Source organism: Mobula birostris, chromosome 12, assembly GCF_030028105.1.
Source record: "Mobula birostris isolate sMobBir1 chromosome 12, sMobBir1.hap1, whole genome shotgun sequence".
Lineage (NCBI taxonomy): Eukaryota > Metazoa > Chordata > Chondrichthyes > Myliobatiformes > Myliobatidae > Mobula > Mobula birostris.
In genome coordinates, this window is record NC_092381.1 from 57932360 (window position 1) to 57951526 (window position 19167).

Consider the following 19167-nt stretch of genomic DNA (forward strand, 5'->3'; position numbering starts at 1 on the left):
CAAAGGAAATGGGGGAGATCTTAAATAGGTTTTTTGCGTCTGTGTTTACTAAGGAAACTGGCATGAAGTCTATGGAATTAAGGGAAACAAGTAGTGAGATCATGGAAACTGTACAGATCGAAAAGGAGGAGGTCCTTGCTGTCTTGAGGAAAATTAAAGTGGATAAATCCCCGGGACCTGACAGGGTGTTCCCTCGGACCTTGAAGAAGACTAGTGTTGAAATTGCAGGGGCCCTGGCTGAAATATTTAAAATGTCGCTGTCTACAGGTGAGGTGCTGGAGGATTGGAGAGTGGCTCATGTTGTTCCGTTGTTTAAAAAAGGATCGAAAAGTAATCCGGGAAATTATAGGCCAGTAAGTTTAACGTCGGTAGTAGGTAAATTATTGGAGGGAATACTAAGAGACAGAATCTACAGGCATTTGGATAGACTGGGACTTATTAGGGAGAGTCAGCATGGCTTTGTGCATGGTAGGTCATGTTTGACCAATCTATTGGAGTTTTTCGAGGAGGTTACCAGGAAAGTGGATGAAGGGAAGGCAGTGGATATTGTCTACATGGACTTCAGTAACGCCTTTGACAAGGTCCCGCATGGGAGGTTAGTTAGGAAAATTCAGTCGCTAGGTATACATGGAGAGGTGGTAAATTGGATTAGACATTGGCTCGATGGAAGAAGCCAGAGAGTGGTGGTAGAGAATTGCTTCTCTGAGTGGAGGCCTGTGACTAGTGGTGTGCCACAGGGATCAGTGCTGGGTCCATTGTTATGTGTCATCTATATCAGTGATCTGGATCAGCAAGTTTGCTGATGATACAAAGATTGGAGGTGTAGTAGACAGTGAGGAAGGTTTTCAGAGCCTGCAGAGGGACTTGGACCAGCTGGAAAAATGGGCTAAAAAATGGCAGATGGAGTTTAATACTGACAAGTGTGAGGTATTGCATGTTGGAAGGACAAACCAATGTAGAACATACAGGGTTAATGGTAAGGCACTGAGGAGTGCAGTGGAACGGAGGGATCTGGGAATACAGATACAAAATTCCCTAAAAGTGGCGTCACAGGTAGATAGGGTCGTAAAGAGAGCTTTTGGTACATTGGTCTTTATTAATCAAAGTATTGAGTATAAGAGCTGAAATGTTATGATGAGGTTGTATAAGGCCGAATCTGGAGTATTGTGTTCAGTTTTGGTCACCAAATTACGGGAAGGATATAAATAAGGTTGAAAGAGTGCAGAGAAGGTTTACAAGGATGTTGCCGGGACTTGAGAAACTCAGTTACAGAGAAAGGTTGAATAGGTTGGGACTTTATTCCCTGGAGCGTAGAAGAATGAGGGGAGATTTGATAGAGGTATATAAAATTATGATGGGTATAGATAGAGTGAATGCAAGCAGGCTTTTTCCACTGAGGCAAGGGGAGAAAAAAACTAGAGGACATGGGTTTAGGGTGAGGGGGGAGAAGTTTAAAGGGAACATTAGGGGGGGGCTTCTTCACACAGAGAGTGGTGGGAGTATGGAATGAGCTGCCAGACGAGGTGGTAAATGCGGGTTCTTTTTTAACATTTAAGAATGAATTGGACAGATACATGGATGGGAGGTGTATGGAGGGATATGGTCCGTGTGCAGGTCAGTGAGACTAGGCAGAAAATGGTTTGGCACAGCCAAGAAGGGCCAAAAGGCCTGTTTCTGTGCTGTAGTTTCTATGGTTTCTATGGTTTCCGTGGGTTTTCCCTCTTGAAGAATACTCTCTCATCAGCTTCGGAGACTGAAATTACAAGGTCGTCCGTGGGCTGTGGGAGTTTGTGAAGGTGCCTTCGGTGTTCTTTTGGTCAAAGCAAGCATAAAAAGCATTGAGCTTGCCTAGGAGCAAAATCTTGTTGGCACATATATCACTTGATTTTACGTTGCGTGAGGTGATAGCGTTCAAGCCCTGCCACTGCTGTTGAGCATTCTTCTATGATTCAAGTTTGTTCCAGAATTGTCTTTTTGCACGAGAGATGACTTTCCAGAGGCTGTATCTGGACCTCTTGTACTTCTCTGGGTTGCCCGACCTGAACACCACCTATGTGGAATTGTCCTTGGAGTAACAAAATGAATCCTGCATTGTACCAGAGTAGTTTGCTAATAGTGTCTGTGCAACATTATGCTGATGGACCTTGAGTATATGACAAACTGCAGAAAGACAAGTGGATTCAGTTACTGGACGAATGCTGAGTACATTAATTAAGCAGACAAACAGAATGCACCCTATTCCTGAACTGGCACAGGTAGCTAACACTTTTTTATAAAAGAGTGACAATGCTGTTTTGTATTTTTCGAAGTTACCACTGGCTGTTGTGCGTGATCTTCCCTTGCAGCAAGTAAAATGAAAGTGCATTTGATTGATCCACTCTGAGTTCATTGTTCTTTTTTATAAGATGTAGTTGAAAGGTGCTTGACACCAATCTAGCTCTCAGCAGTGTGCGGCTCTCTTGATTCATCCAGGGTTTCTTTTTGGGGAAGACTAAATGATTTTGTGGGGGCACACTCATCCATGAGTGATTTTATAAAGTCCGTGATTGCATTTATGTACTCATTCAGATCTTCGATGAGTCCTCGAACATGGCCCTGTCCACTGACTTAAACCAATCCTGTGCCTCCCGTGACCACCTCTTTGTTGTCCTCGCCTCTGGTGCCTTGCTCTTTTCCCTCTGCCTGTATGCAGGTAGGAGGAGGGCAGCCAGATGATGAGATTTTCCAAAATCCTGTCTAGGGGTAAAACAGTAGGCATCTCTGATCATAGTGCAACAGTGGTCAAGTGTATTGGGACTTCTGTTGATGATAATTGGGCAGTAAATTCTTCAGGTAATCCTAATAAAAGGCAATGTTGTGAAAGGTGTCAGGGTGGGCTTTCTTGTTTGCTAATCATGGCACTCAATACATCAAGTGCTTGCTTAACATCTTTTTTGGACAATATGTAAATTGTGGTCAGGGTTACAGAGGAGAACTCTTGGTAAGTAGAATGGGTATACCTTGGAAGTAGCACTTGGCATATTTTTTTTGGTACAAGTAATTTTGACTTTACTTTATAGCAACCTACTTGATCCAAACTTAAAAAGAAACCTCGGGAGCACATAAAAATTTTATAAAGAGAAGCTTTGAATAAATTCAGTCTTGTTTCTCTGGACTTAAGATGAGGTCTTAAGATGTGATAATAGTAATCATTTTAGATATCTACTTGTGGCAACCACAATGCTGTGCATTCCACTGAAGATTAACACGTCCACCGTCTTCCGATGCTCAAGATTGCTCACTGAATTGAATTTTGGACTGACTTTGAACACCTAGAGACAAAATGACAAGGCCTGGTGACACTTCCAAGACAATTAGTAGGTGGCCTTTGATTTTGAGATTGCGTCCAGTAAGAAGGATTGTGGAATGAATGCCCTTCTTGGATTTGGTTGCCTCACAGAAATTTGTTTACTGAATGTTGCTTACCTGTATATTAAAGTCTATGGTAAGACCTTGAACTGCATTTCAAGAAGTCTGATCATCTGGCTGACTCCTGCCCACGTAACAAGCAGAAGCTAAAGAGCAAGACTCCAGAGGTAAGGACCTCTATGAAGATTTGGCACGCTATTTAAAACCTTGACAAACTTCTATTGACTGGTTGCATCACGACGTGGTATGAAAACACCAATCCCTTTGAACGGAAAAGCCTATTTAAAAAGTAGTGGGTACAGCCTAGTCCACCATGGGTGAAGTCTTTCCCACCAGTGAACACAATCACAGGAAGCGCTGTGGCAGGAAAGCAACACCCATCATCAAGGACCACCCACCCCCAAATGCAAACTATGTTCTCTTCTTGTTACTGCTATTAGGAATGAAGTTTAGGAGCCATAGGTCCCACAACACCAGGTTCAGGAGCAGTTATTAACCCTCAGCTATCAGGCTCTTGAACCAGAGGGATAACTTCACTCAACTTCAGTTATCCCATTACTGAACTGTTCCTAAAACTCACTTTGAAGGATTCTTCATCTCATGTTCTTGATATATTAATTGTTTATTTTTTTTTTCTCTTTTTGTGCAGTTTGTTGTCTTTTGCACATTGGCGATTGTCCAGCTTGTTGGATGTGATCTTTCATTGATTCTATTGTGTTTCTTTGTATTTACTGTTAATGCCCACAAGGAAATGAATCTCAGGATTGTACAGTATCTGGTGATATGTATGTACTTTGATAAGTTACTTTGAACTTAGACCAACGTGTATTACCATGAACCACCTCTCAACAAAAACTTGACATTAAAAATGATGTTCTCCATTGCCTTTGATCAACCAGTGTGGTGTTTGGCTACCTGATAAAAACATTTTGAAGGCCAAGTTTTCAAACAAGGGCACAAAACTGGCCAGCCAGGCACAATGATTACAACCCTCCTGTATGCTTTTGAGATTTAGAAAACCTAAAGCAAGCACATTGAAGCATTGATGAGTAACACTGTCGCTGCACCTGCAAAATCCTCTGTATCCGTTGCTGAGATAAGCAAATCAATATCTTTTTATTCCCACCCCTTGGATAGCACCCTAAAATTGAAGCTTTAGTTACATTATTGCTTCTATAGATTGTGTCAATTGCATACCCAGCAGCTTATTCTTGAATGTGGTTGTGAACTGGAGTACCCTGAGGAAACCCATGCAGTCATGGGAGAATGTACTAACTCCTTACAGCGATGTGAATTGAACTCCGATCTTTCAGTTGCTGGCGATATAAATCGTTACATTAACCACTGCACTATCTGCAACCCTTAAGAGCCTATGGGATAATTTATAAGCTTGCCCTACCCCCACATCCCTTCACAATGTTTGCATTGATAATCTTGACAATATAATTGATGGGATATTTTGTGGCCAATTTCAAACAATAAGTTTCTGACTAATATTTGTTGTTCCCCAAGCTTCTCATTTCACGGTATTTTGTGTAGCATTGTGTAATCTCTGGTACAAAAGCAGGTCTGGCAGCTGCCTCTATTTTGTGTGGCAGTGTTGCTTCATAGTTGTCTTTTTGAACTACCCCTCCCAAAATTTGTTCAGATATGGCTACTAGTAAACTGGTTGGTGAAGTATTAACAAGGTCAAATACGTCATTCAAAACATTATTTAATGACACACTAGGAGGGAATTTTTGAACAGAATGATTGAATGTGTCACCATCTTATGTTTTTTTTCAAATTTCTTATTGTAGCAAAAGTAGAACAAGGAAAAATTCTTCAGACTCTAAAAATTTGTAACCTTTAAGATCCGAATTGTGACAATCTTAATTGAGATCAGGTGTTATTAAATAGAAAAATCTGGTTAAAGCTAAATTTTTAGGTCAGCAATTCGTAAATTGATAGCTTGGGTATTTTTGTGAGCTACGTAATTTAAATATCAGTATATATTCCAGCGAATGTAGATTGTTTAGAGTGTCTTTGAAGAGAAGCTTGTTTGTGAAAATGTGTATTAATAAAGCTGCCCTTATTTGGACTATAAGGGTTGTGTTCCTGAAAAATGTCTGTAAGCTGACTTCCGTAATTCAGAAATGTCCATTTTCTATAGTAAACCCACATTGTACCACCTCATGTACATTTGCTATTTGTTGCTTGTAAAATGTATGGGAGAATTTGTGTAAAGTCAGATCATTCAAGGAGCCCCAGAACCTTTTGACTGACCTGCTTCCTCCCTCTTGTAAAAGCGTTGAACATAAGACGACATAAAATAAAACAACATTTATTCTAACTAGTTATTGTTGTTGTTCGTCCATCGTACGTCAATGAGGACCTCGACACCATTATTGATGGTGTCGAGACTAGCGCGTGACTTGGATTTAAGTGAGGGAGAGTTGCGCAGCGTCAGCCTCACTCTCTCTTCCCAATTCCCATCTGGATCCAGTGGCAAGACAGAGTCAAGACGGCTGGAGATGGGACTAGGCGCAGTGGATGACCAAGACGTCTTCTGTGTCTTGTCCTGCTCTACACGTTCCACGACGCTTGCAGAGACTGCCTTCTTGACCGTTGGACCTTCCATTGGTCTCGTCCGCTCAATCCGCCGGAGTCTGTCTTCACATGCTGGGATAGACAACTCCCTATCTCACCGAGGGTTTGAGACCCGTCAGCTATCCTCACTTGGTTTAGCCGGCTTGTCGAAGCCGTTGCCCAGGATGTGGCCGCTGTCGCATGCAAACAGCTACGGGGAGCCACAGGTGAGAGCTGAGTGCCAGGTGGGGACCAGTACAGTCAGTGGAAAAGCAGTGATGCCTACTGCTGACATTGAAGAAAGCTACTCTCTGTCCTTGTGGACCTTCCCTTTCCAACATAACTTATTTTTGTATGTCCATTCAAGAGTATCCTTAATGTCTTGCATCGAGGTGGCTAAATGTTGTGCTGAAGAATTCTTGCATCTCAGAAGCACAATTTTTGACTAATGTCTTAAACAGAGTACTAAATATTGGGACTTGCACAAGATTAAATGCAAACTTTATAAAGTACTATTATTTTCTTCAGAAGTCTTTTTTTGGAGTTGGGGTATTTGCAAAGATCTGATTATGGCCTGGTATGCTACTTTAAAAACTTATTCACTCGTTCAATAAAGCTTAATGTTTGCCATTTATTTAACAGTGGACATCCTACAGATATCAATTTCAAATGATGACAAAATGTGAAGGCCTCCCCATTGGTACAGCCAAAGATTGGCCAGTAATTCCTGATCACTCAACTACAAAGATGTTGTCACTTAGTGGAGTTCTTGCCAGAGTGGCAATCTTGATTGATTTTGCTGACCCATGTGCACAGAAACCAAATAATCAGAATCGGGTTTATTATTAGATTTGTTGTGAGACTTGTTTTGCAGTAGCAATACTGTGCAATATGCAAATTTCTATAAATTACAACAAAATATATAAAAATAGAGTATGAAATAAGAGCAAAATAGTGAAAGTGTTCATGGACCCTTCAGAAATCAAGTAGGAGAAGGGAAGAGTCCTGCCAAAGGGATTCAGCCTGAAATATCTACTGTACTTTTTTCCATAGATGCTGTCTGGCCTGCTGAATTCCTCCAGCATTTTCTGTGTGTTGAGCAGGAGGGAAGAACCTGTTCTTAAACTGTTGAGTTTGTGTCTTCAGACACTCCTGTGCCTTCACTCTGGTAGCAATGAAAAGAGTCCATGTCTCAGATGGTGATGCTTCTCCTTGTTGCTGCCACCTTGAGGCATCACTTTTGAAAATATCCACGATGGTGGGAGGCTAGTGCCCATGATGGAACTGCTAAGACTGAAACCCTTTTCAGCTTTTTCCTGTCCTGTGCATTGGTGCCTCAATACTGAACAGTGCTGCACCCATGCTCTCTGCAGCACATCTGTAGAAATTTGCTAGCGTCTTTAGGGACATACCAAATCTCCTCAAACTCCTAATGAAATATAGCTATTGGTGTATCTTTGTAATAGTGTCAATATAGTTGGCCCACAATTGATCATCTGAGATATTGGCACCCAGGAACTTGAAGCAGCTCACCCCTTCCACTGCTGACCCTTCAATGAGGACTAATGTATGTTCTCTAGACTTCCCCTTCCTGAAGTCCACAATCAATTCCTTAGTCTTATTGACATTGAGTGCAAGGTTGTTGTTGTGACAGCACTCTCCCAATCAAATTATCTCATTTCTGTATGCCTCGTCGCCAATTCTGTCACAACACTGGTGTCATTGGTGAATTTATAGGTGCAGTTTGAGCTGTGCTCAGCCACACAGTCATGAGTGTACAGAGAAGAGCAGTGAGCTAAGGATGCACCCTTGAGTTGCACCTGTTGATGATAAGCGAGGAGGACTTGTTATTTCCAATCCGCACTGATCAATCTCCTAATGAGGAAGTTAAGGATCCAGTTCTGGGTACGGAGACACAGGTTTTGAAGTTTGTTAATTAGTGCTGAGCTGTAATTATTAAACAGCAGCCTGATGTGGTTATTCTTATTGTCCAGGTGGTCCAAGGCCAAATGGAGAGCCTGTGAGATTGCATCCACTTTAGACCTGGTGTTAGGGTAGGCAAGGTGCAGAGGGTTCAGGTCTTTGCTCAGGCAGGAATTAATGCTGGCCATAACCAACCCCTCAAAGTAGATGTGAATGCTACTGGACAATCGTCTTTGAGGCAGGGCACTCTGCTGTTCTTGGGTACCAGTATGATTAATGCCCTTTTGAAGCAGCTGAGAACCTCTGACTGCAGCAGTGAGTGACTGAAGATGTCCTTGAACATTCCAGCCGTCCTGCCGGGTGCACCCTTGGGGCCTGATGTCTTGCAACAGTTCACCCTCTTAAATGATGCCTCAGAGACTGATATCACAAGGTTGCCAGGTGCTGCAGTGATTCGCATAGTTGTAGTATATTTTCCTTTTCAAAGTGTGCATAAAAGGCACTAAGTTCATTGGGCAATGAATCATCAAAGACATTTATGATAGATTTTGTCTGCATGTCTCATCCCAACTGAAAGTTAACCTGGAAGTTTGAACTGAAACTTTGTCTTATCTCCTTCTCATAGCTTTACTGTTTTGTTTCATTGAAATTGTCGATTTGATTGATAATATGTTAATTTGTGTTGGGAGTTAACAAATGAAGGATTAGCTTTGTTTGTCATGTACATTTTCATGTACGGTATTAGGAAACAATTAGAGCCTCTGTCACCTTAATTTGGCCCGCACATGCCACAGCACAACCATCCTCCACTTATAAAACTTCAGTTCACACCACAAAAATGCCAGGTTATACAAGTAGTTCTGAAAGGGATGTAACAGGCTATTAATATCAGTCATCTGAAACACTTAACTCCTTAAGCCACCTTAAACACTTTAAACCACAGTTTATTCCTCGTATGTACTCTAATCAAGTTTCCCCAAAAGGGGAAGTACAACGAGATCTAGGTGTCCTTGTTCATCAGTCACTGAAAGTAAGCATGCAGGTACAGCAGGCAGTGAAGAAAGCTAATGGCATGTTGGCCTTCATAATGAGGGGAGTTGAGTATAGGAGCAAAGAGGTCCTTCTGCAATTATGAATTGCCCTGGTGAAACCACACCTGGAGTATTGTGTGCAGTTCTGGTCTCCAAATTTGAGGAAGGACATTCTTGCTATTGAGGGAGCGCAGCGTAGGTTCACAAGGTTAACTCCCGGGATGGCGGTACTGTCATATGTTGAAAGATTGGAGCGACTGAACTTGTATACACTGGAATTTAGAAGGATGAGAGGGGATCTGATTGAAACATATAAGATTATTAAGGGATTGGACATGCCAGAGGCAGGAAACATGTTCCTGATGTTGGGGAGTCCAGAACCAGAGGCCACAGTTTAAGAATAAGGGGTAGACCATTTAGAACAGAGTTGAGGAAAAACTTTTTCACCCAGAGAGTTGTGGATCTGTGGAATGCTCTGCCTCAGAAGGCAGTGGAGGCCAATTCTCTGGATGCTTTCAAGAAAGAGTTAGATAGAGCTCTTAAAGATAGTGGAGTCAAGGGATATGGAGAGAAGGCAGGAACGGGGTACTGATTATGGATGATCAGCCATGATCACAGTGAATGGCGGTGCTGGCTCAAAGGACTGAATGGCCTACTCCTGCACCTATTGTCTATTTATTTACTTTTTATATAGTTCTTCATTCTTCTAATTGTTGAATGTTGTCTTCTTTTGTGGCATGTCACATCAACACACCACACAGACTTTAGTTTCCTCTGTATTATGCACCCTTAATCTGAAAGACATGCATATACTTAAACATCGCTAGATGCGTTGAACCGCTTTTTATATATTTAAACTGAAATACTTTTGTGGTTCCATTCTTTTAAATTGAAAGTAATGAATAGTGCGAGTGAATATTTGCCATTCATGTGAAGCTGGAAAATATCATTGTAGCTTGACTCATTTCTTTTTCATTTTCAGAGTGTGCCCATTTACTTTTAGCTCACAACGCGCTTGTAAAGGTGAAAAATGCTCAGGGATGGAGCCCTCTAGCAGAAGCCATCAGCTATGGCGACCGACAAATGAGTATGGATGTTTTTCCTTTTAAGCGAGTTTGGATTACTACATAATGTATTATTACTACTCCCTCCCATTCTGTCTGTGAATGTTCAAAAGATGGATAATTTGGCATTCTGTATAGTTATTAGCTGTTAAATTCTTTATATTGGACTATAGAAAAACAAATAGTTGAAGAAAATCAGTTGATATATAATCTCTACAACATTGTAACCAAGTTGCTTTTTATGCAATTGACATTATAGGACCATTAACTTGTGTAGTTTGATCAATTCTAGTATAAAGCCTTAATGCATTGAGTAAACTTGCCTGCCACAAAGGAAATCTCCATCTTCTATCTCCCACTATTGTAAATTAAATTACATCAGGCCTTGCAGTCTTTGAATAATGCTGAGTTTAGATGTTGGGCAAATCAGATTCTGAGATTCTCTGAACAGCAGACTGTTGCTGCTGACACGAGATTCTGTAGATGCTGGAATTCTTGAGCAATACCCACAAAATGCTCGAAGAATTCAGCAGATCATCAGCATCCATACAGTTGACATTTCAGGGTGAGACCCATCATCAGGATTGAAAGCGAAGGGAGCAGAAGCCAAAATAAAAAGGTAGGGGAACGAACACAAACTGCAAGAAATGGGCGAGTTCAGATGAGGAGGGAATGTAGGTGGTGGGGGAGAGGGATGGAAGGGAATGATGTGGGAAGCTAGAAGATGATGGGTTGAAGAGGCAAAGAGCTGAAGATATCTAATTGGAGAGGACAGTAGTGAAGGGAAGGAGGGTGGGGAACCATAGAGGGGTGATGGGTAGGTTGTGAGGGTGGGGGATGAGAAAGGATGCAATGACCTCCTTGATGAGGGAAAACAAAGGTGGGGTGGGAGAAATCAGTGTTCATGCCATTAACTTGGAGACTACCAAAATGGAACATAAAGTGTTGCTCCTTCAACCTGCTTCTGATTTCATGGCAGTAGAGGAGGTCCTGGCCAGACATATCCAAACTACTGGAAGATCCTGGATATTGTGGCAGACAGCAAAACTTTTGACAATGATCCTCCCCCACCCCACCCCCCAAAGAGATTCCAACACCACACAAATCTTTCCCTTCTACTCCCCTCACCTCTGCTTTCTGAAGGGATGGCTTTCTCTGCAACTCCCTTATCTTCTCATCCCTCCTCACTGATGTCCCTCTTCACTGCAACTTTGCTAAGTGCTGCATCTGCCTCTACACCACCTCTCTCAGCATTACTCATAGCCCAAAATAATCCTTCCAGGTGAAGTGGTGCTTTACATGCGATTTGGGGTCATCTATTGCATCTGGTGTGGTGGCCTCTACATCAGTGAGACTCGACTCAGATTGGGGACTGCTGCATATCAAACACCTTCACTTAATCCACTGCTGTCTATGATATATATGTCTATACACAATCTCCTCTACTCCCATGATGGGGCCAGACACAGACTGGAGAAGCAACCACTCATTCTATTTGGTAGCCTACAACCTGACGACAGAAAATAGATTTCTATAACTTTCAGTAACCCCATCCCTCTTTTGTTCTTTTTTCTCATCCCAGTGGCACTCTCACCTGTTTTCTTCCCCTCTCTTGCCTTCATGACCTGGCCATCACTTCCTCTGGTTCCCCACCCCCTACCCTTTATTCCATGATCTACGGTCCTCTCTGAGATTCCTCCTTCTTCAGCTTTTTGCTTCTTTGACCTATAGCCAAGTTTCTCACATCATTCCATTTCATTGCCCCCTACGCCGCCTACCTACCTTTTCCCCTCTCACCTGGACTCAACTATTTCCTGTCAAAATAAAAATCAGGTTTATTATCACTGACATAATGTCACGAAATTTGTTGTTTGGTGGCAGCATTACAATGCAATACGTAAAAATTTCTATGAATTACCCCCCTCTCTGATGGTAGCAGTGAGAATAGGGCACGGCTTGGATGGTGAGTGTCCTTCATGATCGATGCTGCCTTTTGAAGATGTCCTTGATGGTGAGGAGACTGTTCGTTTCCCTCCATAGTTGCTGCCTGACCTGCTGAGTTCCTCTTTCATTTTTGTGTGTAACTGTGTTACTTTTAGCAAGTTCACACATTTAAATTTGAAGTTGCTTTAGAATGGCTTTCAACAGAATACTGACACTAAATTGTTCTGCAATGAATTAATTAGTTAAGTAATTTTAATTGGATGGAACATTTTTAATGTATGTAGGGACCTACTTAGTTTCATTGTCTTTGTAAACAATTGTAGGCCGATGAGGATGGGTGACAAGGTAGCATGAAAGAACTTAATACCAGGTGAAAGAGGAAAAGCTGCTAAAACTGACAAAAATCGTTGTAACTTTATGAAATGTTACAATGGACTTCCGGCCATGTAAGTTATGGTGTGCTTTAAATAGCTTTCCAAGATGTGTGGGGACAGTGTTAGTAATCCACATACCTGATTGCCAGTCAACAATGTTATGAAATCGGAGAGGGAGATCTTAATCTGAAAGTCTCTGAAAAGTTTAATGTCAAGCAAACAAGGTTCGTTGCGTTGCTAATCTAATTTGTTTTTGTGGTTTACGTATAGTTACAGCTTTGTTGCGAAAACTTAAGCAACAGTCAAGAGAAAATGTAGAGGAGAAACGACCTCGATTACTCAAAGCTCTAAAAGAGGTAAGTTATGAAAATTTTGAAATGTTTATGTTGGCGAGACGATTTTAATGTTGTAAGTGAGGCTAATTTTACATTATTGCTCTTGTTAAGAATGTCAGATATTTTTACTTGTGGGATGTTTGTTCATTTAGATATTATAAATGACAGTGGCTAGAAATGTGGTAAAACCTTTGAGATTAAATGGAAGCCTAACTGTTGATTTGGAAACTTCCGCAATTTAGTTTTCGTTGCATTCATTGCAGAGATATGTTGGAAATGGAAACAGTGTTTTCAGTGCTTTCTTGGCTAACTCAGGATATTTAGCCTTGACTTTGATCCAGAATGCTGGCAGAGATGTTATGTCAAACTTACTTTTCAGCCCGTCGTCATTTGCAAGCTCGAGGAGTTGATCTTCCTGCACTGACATGGATGACGCGTGCTTAATGACCTCGTGTGTTCAAGCTCAACAGTGCATGACAGGGAATGAGGAAAGGTGCAGCTGACTCATATCACCAAATCATGTCGTTTCCTCGCGGCTGGTAGCACATGCTTTGCGGCCCGGTACCGATCTGTGGCCCAGTGGTTGCGGACTGCTGCCCTATGAGTGATGTTGTCAACAGCTGACCTGAGGTTACTTAATGCCTATTAATTTCATTCATTAATAAGTAACTCATTCTATAATAACAATTATCTCCAAATTGAATTTGTATCTATCCCTGTCTACAGAACATAATAGAATGGCTGTGTTAAATAGAAGAAATTAGGTCATCCTGCTTAACTCCCCTCAAGATGGCAATGGATCCTCACTATTTTGCTTTTTGCACTATTTTATTATATATTACTGTAATGTTTAGCAATATACCAATCCAAAACTAGATTAACTAATTAGTCCTAACTAAAACATTAAAATTTAGCTTTTGACTGACGGTCAGAATCTTTGGCTAAGTCAATCAAAATGACTGCTAAATCGTTTTCATTCCTCTTGACCTCTGACATCAGATGATTAAGAATAGCTATATTTTCATTCATTTGGAGTAGCCACAATGAATCTTTTCCATCTGACTGTAGGGATGGTAGATTCTGCCAATGTTTTAGCTGGAATTTTAGAAAATGCACTCAAAAGATATTGACTCAATATCACAGTATGCATACTGTGGTAATATTCTGATAAGATGGCGATGTGCATGGTTGCAGCAGCCTTTCCTGCTCCAACCAAAGGTGTAATTGCTTGTCATTTACATATTTTTTATGATCACAATACAGTAAGATATTAGGAACATCAAGTACTACAGGTCTACCCATCATTGTGTCGCTCGATAGTGATGGAAATGCATACTGGTATTGCCTGGGCTTGTTGTGTCGAGGCAGTGCATGGTCCAACAAATGGTGCAAATGATTGTCTTCGATATTTTTATTGCGATTGGAAGACCCTTTTGACATATTCAATTTATTGATTTATTGGCGAGACCTGCAGAGAAGTTGCATTGCCTCAGTTGTTTTCCAAACCAGACCCTTGTGCCTTGGCCTACCTGTTTCAGCCACCCAGGAGAGGAGATGCCGAGGCAGTGTGCAAGAGAGCAGAGGCTTCTGTTGGCGTGCTGGCATCCATTCTAGGTTGATGGCTGTCTCCTCCTGTTGGTGCTGGTGTCAAGTGGAAGACAAACTGAACTAGGACAATATCCTATGCACTGTCAATCTGTTGACCTGCTACTCAGGGATTTGGGCTATATTTTGTTCATGACTATATGCTTTTTTGCTCTTGTAACTATATGTGTTGTGTGCTGTTGTGTACTGTGTTTTGCACCTTGGCCCTGGAGGAATAATTATTTCACTTGGCTGTTTTCCTGTATGGTTGAATGACAATTGAACTTGAACTGCTCAATTTTTTTGACACATAATTGGATCGTCCAACTTTGGAATAAGTATGTGCCTGTTCTTGACACTGGTTGTAATTTTACCTCATCAACCCCAGTAAGAATATATTCTAGCTAACATGGCCAGTTTATGTATTCTATTCAGAGGCATGCTGCCCTATTTAGCAGCAGTGTCCCTTTTTTTAAAAAAAAAAACGCAGTTGAAAAGGTTTCAACTCTCACCTGCCACAAGAGCCTTTAAGATTGTCATTATTAGCCTGTGATAAGCTTGGGCTACATTTACTAATATCTACTTTTTTCTTTAAAAATCGCAGAACAAGATTTAAGATTCTCTTTTAGGCTATCCATAACCATGGAACAATGGCCATGGGTATGTCCATGCTGGTGTTTCTTTACTCTTCTTCCTAGCTCCTCTCTTTTATCATTAGAATTAAAACCATTCAACTTCTTCACCTTCTTGCTAACAACACTGCTTTTATAATTCACCTTTGAATCATTTTCACTTGTGTTAATAAAATATCCACAACTTTATCTAAAATAGTATTATTTCTACCTTTGACATATTCCAATACAATAAAAGAACAGCTTCATCTCTGAATGGACAATAAACCCATGCACATTACCTCACTTTTTTTGTGCATTGTGCTGCTTCCTCAAATTTCACAACATAGTGATATTAAACCTGACTCTGATTCAGAAAATGACAAACTAAAATCTCGTACTGAGGTGATCACCTGCCATATTACTAATGATACAACACATTCCTGACCAATACGCTTGGACACATCCTCATGAAATTTGCGAACTCCAATATGATGGATTATCCAAATCTACTTCACTATCGCTATCCTTATTAACAACTATCGCACTACCTTTACACTGTCTAGGAATGCCTTTCATCTTTAAGTCAATAGTCCAATGTTTATTGGTTACCTGTTTATTAGCTGAGGATGCAACTCACTAGCTACTAAAATATTAATATTTTTACTTGTGTATTTTAATTTTAATGTTTCCTCTTTGGTCCAAAAGAATGGAAGCTTGCTTTTCCTTGCAGAAACATTTTCACCTACTAAAGAATCCAATTAGCAGCCATAGCCCTTTAATGTATTTCTAATTACAGGGTGCACAAGATGCTCGAATAAGACCGAATAAGTTCCTCACATTGAGCACAGAAATTTAATGAACAGGTTTTCAGTTTGGGGCTGACCTAGAAACTTTATAGTTCTAAGCTAAATATAAAACATTGTGTTTAAATATGATCAAAAAATCCAGTATTGATACCAGTAAAGGCTTAGCACTGTTGGTAAGTATTTATAATCATTTGGTTTTCAAATTTGGCTCCTTTCATTATTCTTTAGAGCTGAATACTTAATATAATACACCATGAAACGAGATTACTTTGGGGTGGGGGAGGAAATTAATTCTGTTCTTTGTTAGGAAAATATTTTTAAATGGTAGTTCATTGAAGTACAGTTGGTGACACAACATCAAACTAACATCTAAAGGCATAGAAGATGTCTATGTTGAATGGGGAGATGATGTTATGAGGCTGTAATTAATTTTCCAGTACCAAGTCAAATGAATATAGTTTAATATTTTAATAATTTTGATTTATTATTTTTAATGTTAATAATTTCTTTCACTCAACTTTTTAAGTCACACCATCTAGCAAACTTTTTTTTTTCTTTGACACGTCATCCATCATCCAAAACATTTGCATCCACTACTGGTGCCTAGTTGCTGCAATGCGTACCACCTGCAAAATGTATATATTTACTAGCTTTAGCTGCTGTGGCACCTGAAAATTCTGACCAGTGAGGGACAAGCACTTCAGCCACATGAGAATCCCAGTCACCACATGCATATTGCCCTCTAAATTGCATATCTTTCTGACTTGCAATTACAAACATGTCATGCCAATGAACTCAGTTTTGTTAGGAGTTTGTGGAGATGTGAGTTGTCACCAAAGATCCTTTGCATAGGTGTATGATGGAGAGCATTCTAACTGGTTGCAGCAGAGTCCGATATGGAGTCTCCAATGCACAGGATCACAAAAGGTGAGGAAGATTGTAGATTCCATCACTGACACAACCCTTCCCATCCTGAAGAATATTTTGAAGGCAGTGCCTCAAGAAGGATGCAACCCTCAATATCCAGTACTTGCCCTTTTCTCATCATTACTATTTTCAGACCCACTTTCAGTGATTCAGGAGCAGCTTCTTCCCTCTGTCATCAACAGTACCTAAACACCACTTCAGTCATTTTTTGTTTGCAGGATTTATTTATTTTGTAGTTTGTAGTAATTCTGTTTTTGCACTGTCGCTGCCACAAGACAAATTTCACATGTAGGATAGTAATATTAAGCCTGATTCCTACTTGGAAATATTTTGCCACTGCTTTGTTTCTGGGTCTAAATCCTGGCACACCCTTCCTAAAAGCATTGTTGAAGTACCTTCAGAAGGACTCCAGCTGTTCAGATTGTTCGCTCACCACCTACCTTAGGGACATTTAGAGATGTGCTATAAATACTTGCTTGCCAGTAACACCCTTGTGCTGGAATGTTAATAAATGTGTACGCTGCTGGAAAGGTCATTTTAAAAAACTTACAGGAAGTTAGATTAGTATATTTCTTTCACATTCTCTTCCTATCCTACTGTCTTAGGGTTTGCTTCAGTTTTTCTCAGTTTTACCAGGCAACTCCATCTGTGGGTCAAGCGGATTGTTTAATGAAAAGACAAAAAATAGGTATTAAATGAATGATTTGATAAGTCTGTACATTTGTTTAATGTACCTGAAACTTGAAATAATTGACATTGGGTTCAGGCAGTTGAGAAAAATCATTATAGTCACTAAAGAGAGAACAGCTCAGTGCAGTGTTTCTACAACAAGAGCATTTCAGTTGGTACTGTTCTCCTGCCAGTTATCTTTTTTCCTGTGTGATGTGTCCAATTCCCTTTTGATCATCCTGTCAAACTGTATTATAAATACTGAATATCTGTCCACTCTCGGGTCATCTCTTGTAATTTTTCCATTTGATGTGAGCCTGTCTTTTCTGGAATTTTATGTCCTCTTTTTTTGTCTTGGCTTGACATACTATAGGGGGAATTACTCTAGCTGTTTCAACCTTTGTATACCCTGGACTATGGTGTATGTAATTAGATGCAATATATCAGGTGGTGTTGAACAAATAATTTATGCATTTTGTATGACTTCCTGGCTATTGTACTCTTATAAAGCCCAGAATTCCATATGCTTTATTAACCTGTTGCATTGGTTTATTATTTCATGTACCCAGGTACAGTGAAAGCCTGTCTTGCATACTGCTTATACAGATCAATGCATTATACAGTGCATTGAGGTATAACAATAACAATGCAGAGTAAAGTGTAAAAGTTACTGTAAAAGCGTAGTGCAGGAAAACAAAGTGCAAGTTCATGAGGTAGACTGAGGCCAAGAGTCCAACTATTATACATTAGGTCCATTCGAGAATCTGATAACAGTGGAATAGGAGCTGTCCTTGAGTCTGATGGTATGTGCTTTCAGGCATTTGTATCTTCTTCCTGATGAGAGAGGAAAGAAGAGAGAATGTCTCGGTTTGGTGTCTTGATTATGCTGGCTGCTTTACTGAGGCAGCAAGAACTATAGACAAGAGTCCATCGAGGAGAAAGCTGGTTCTAGTGATGTGCTGAGTTGTATCCACAACTCTGCAGTTCCTTGCGAACGCATGCAGAGCAGTTGCCATTTCAAGCCATTATGCATCCAGAACGTTAGTAAGTTATTTTTTGCAGTGACATCAACATGGTTGGACCGGGCAGGGTATTGATATTATTCACACCTAAGAACGTGAAGCACTCAACCCCGTAAACCTTTACACTGTTGATTTAGACTGGCTTATGTGCGCCACTCCCTTTCTGAAGTCAATGACCAGCACTTTTGTTGACATTGAGACAAGGGTTATTGTCATGACACCATGTTGCTAAACTTTCTTATCTCCTTTCTGTACTCCAAACCATCATTATTTGAGATGTAGACCACTACAGTGATATCATCTTGTTGATGGAGTTAGAACAGATTCTGGCATGAGTGTACATGGAGAACAGCAGTGTAGCTTAAGTTATGCCACTTAAAAACTTGTTTACATACTCCAGCTTTCTGTCTTGCTTCCCCTGTAAAACTGCACTGTTTTTAACTTCACTCAGTTAGTATAACTTGTTGGTGTATCTCAGTCAGGCCATTTGCAACAAAAAAAGAAATCAACTGGGAGATATTCCCTTTTTCTACTCATCTTTCTCTTTCTCTGCTATTAAAAAAAACTTCTCCCAGGTATGATGAAGGGTCTTGAACCTGAACTATCAACTGTTTCTCTTTCCACAGATGCTGTTAGACCAGATGAGTGCTGCAGTATTTTCTGTTTAACTTTTATTGTCTCTCTATTCTAATGCTTTAGAATCATTAAGGTACAAGAAGGGTGCTAGTCAACAATCTAATCTTTGCTGGTTTTTGGTAGAGCAATTTTATCAGTACTTTTGCTTTCTTCTCAGTAAATTAATTGTTATCAATGGCATGATTCAGGTTGCTTCTGAGCACTCTTAATTTGCAAATTGGAGAACTACTAAATAAACGTATTGAATGCTATAGCTCAAAAC

General features: G+C 40.4%; 1 protein-coding gene across 1 annotated transcript in view; it reads left to right on the forward strand.

Annotated features, from left to right (window-relative positions):
* The window catches only part of ankrd13c (ankyrin repeat domain 13C), a 76838-nt gene that overhangs the window by 19067 nt on the left and 38604 nt on the right, over window positions 1–19167 (forward strand). The window contains exons 3-4 of the mRNA XM_072273836.1: window positions 9913–10017; window positions 12583–12668. Of these exons, the coding sequence (XP_072129937.1) occupies window positions 9913–10017; window positions 12583–12668 (191 nt within the window). The remainder of the gene's footprint in view (window positions 1–9912; window positions 10018–12582; window positions 12669–19167) is intronic.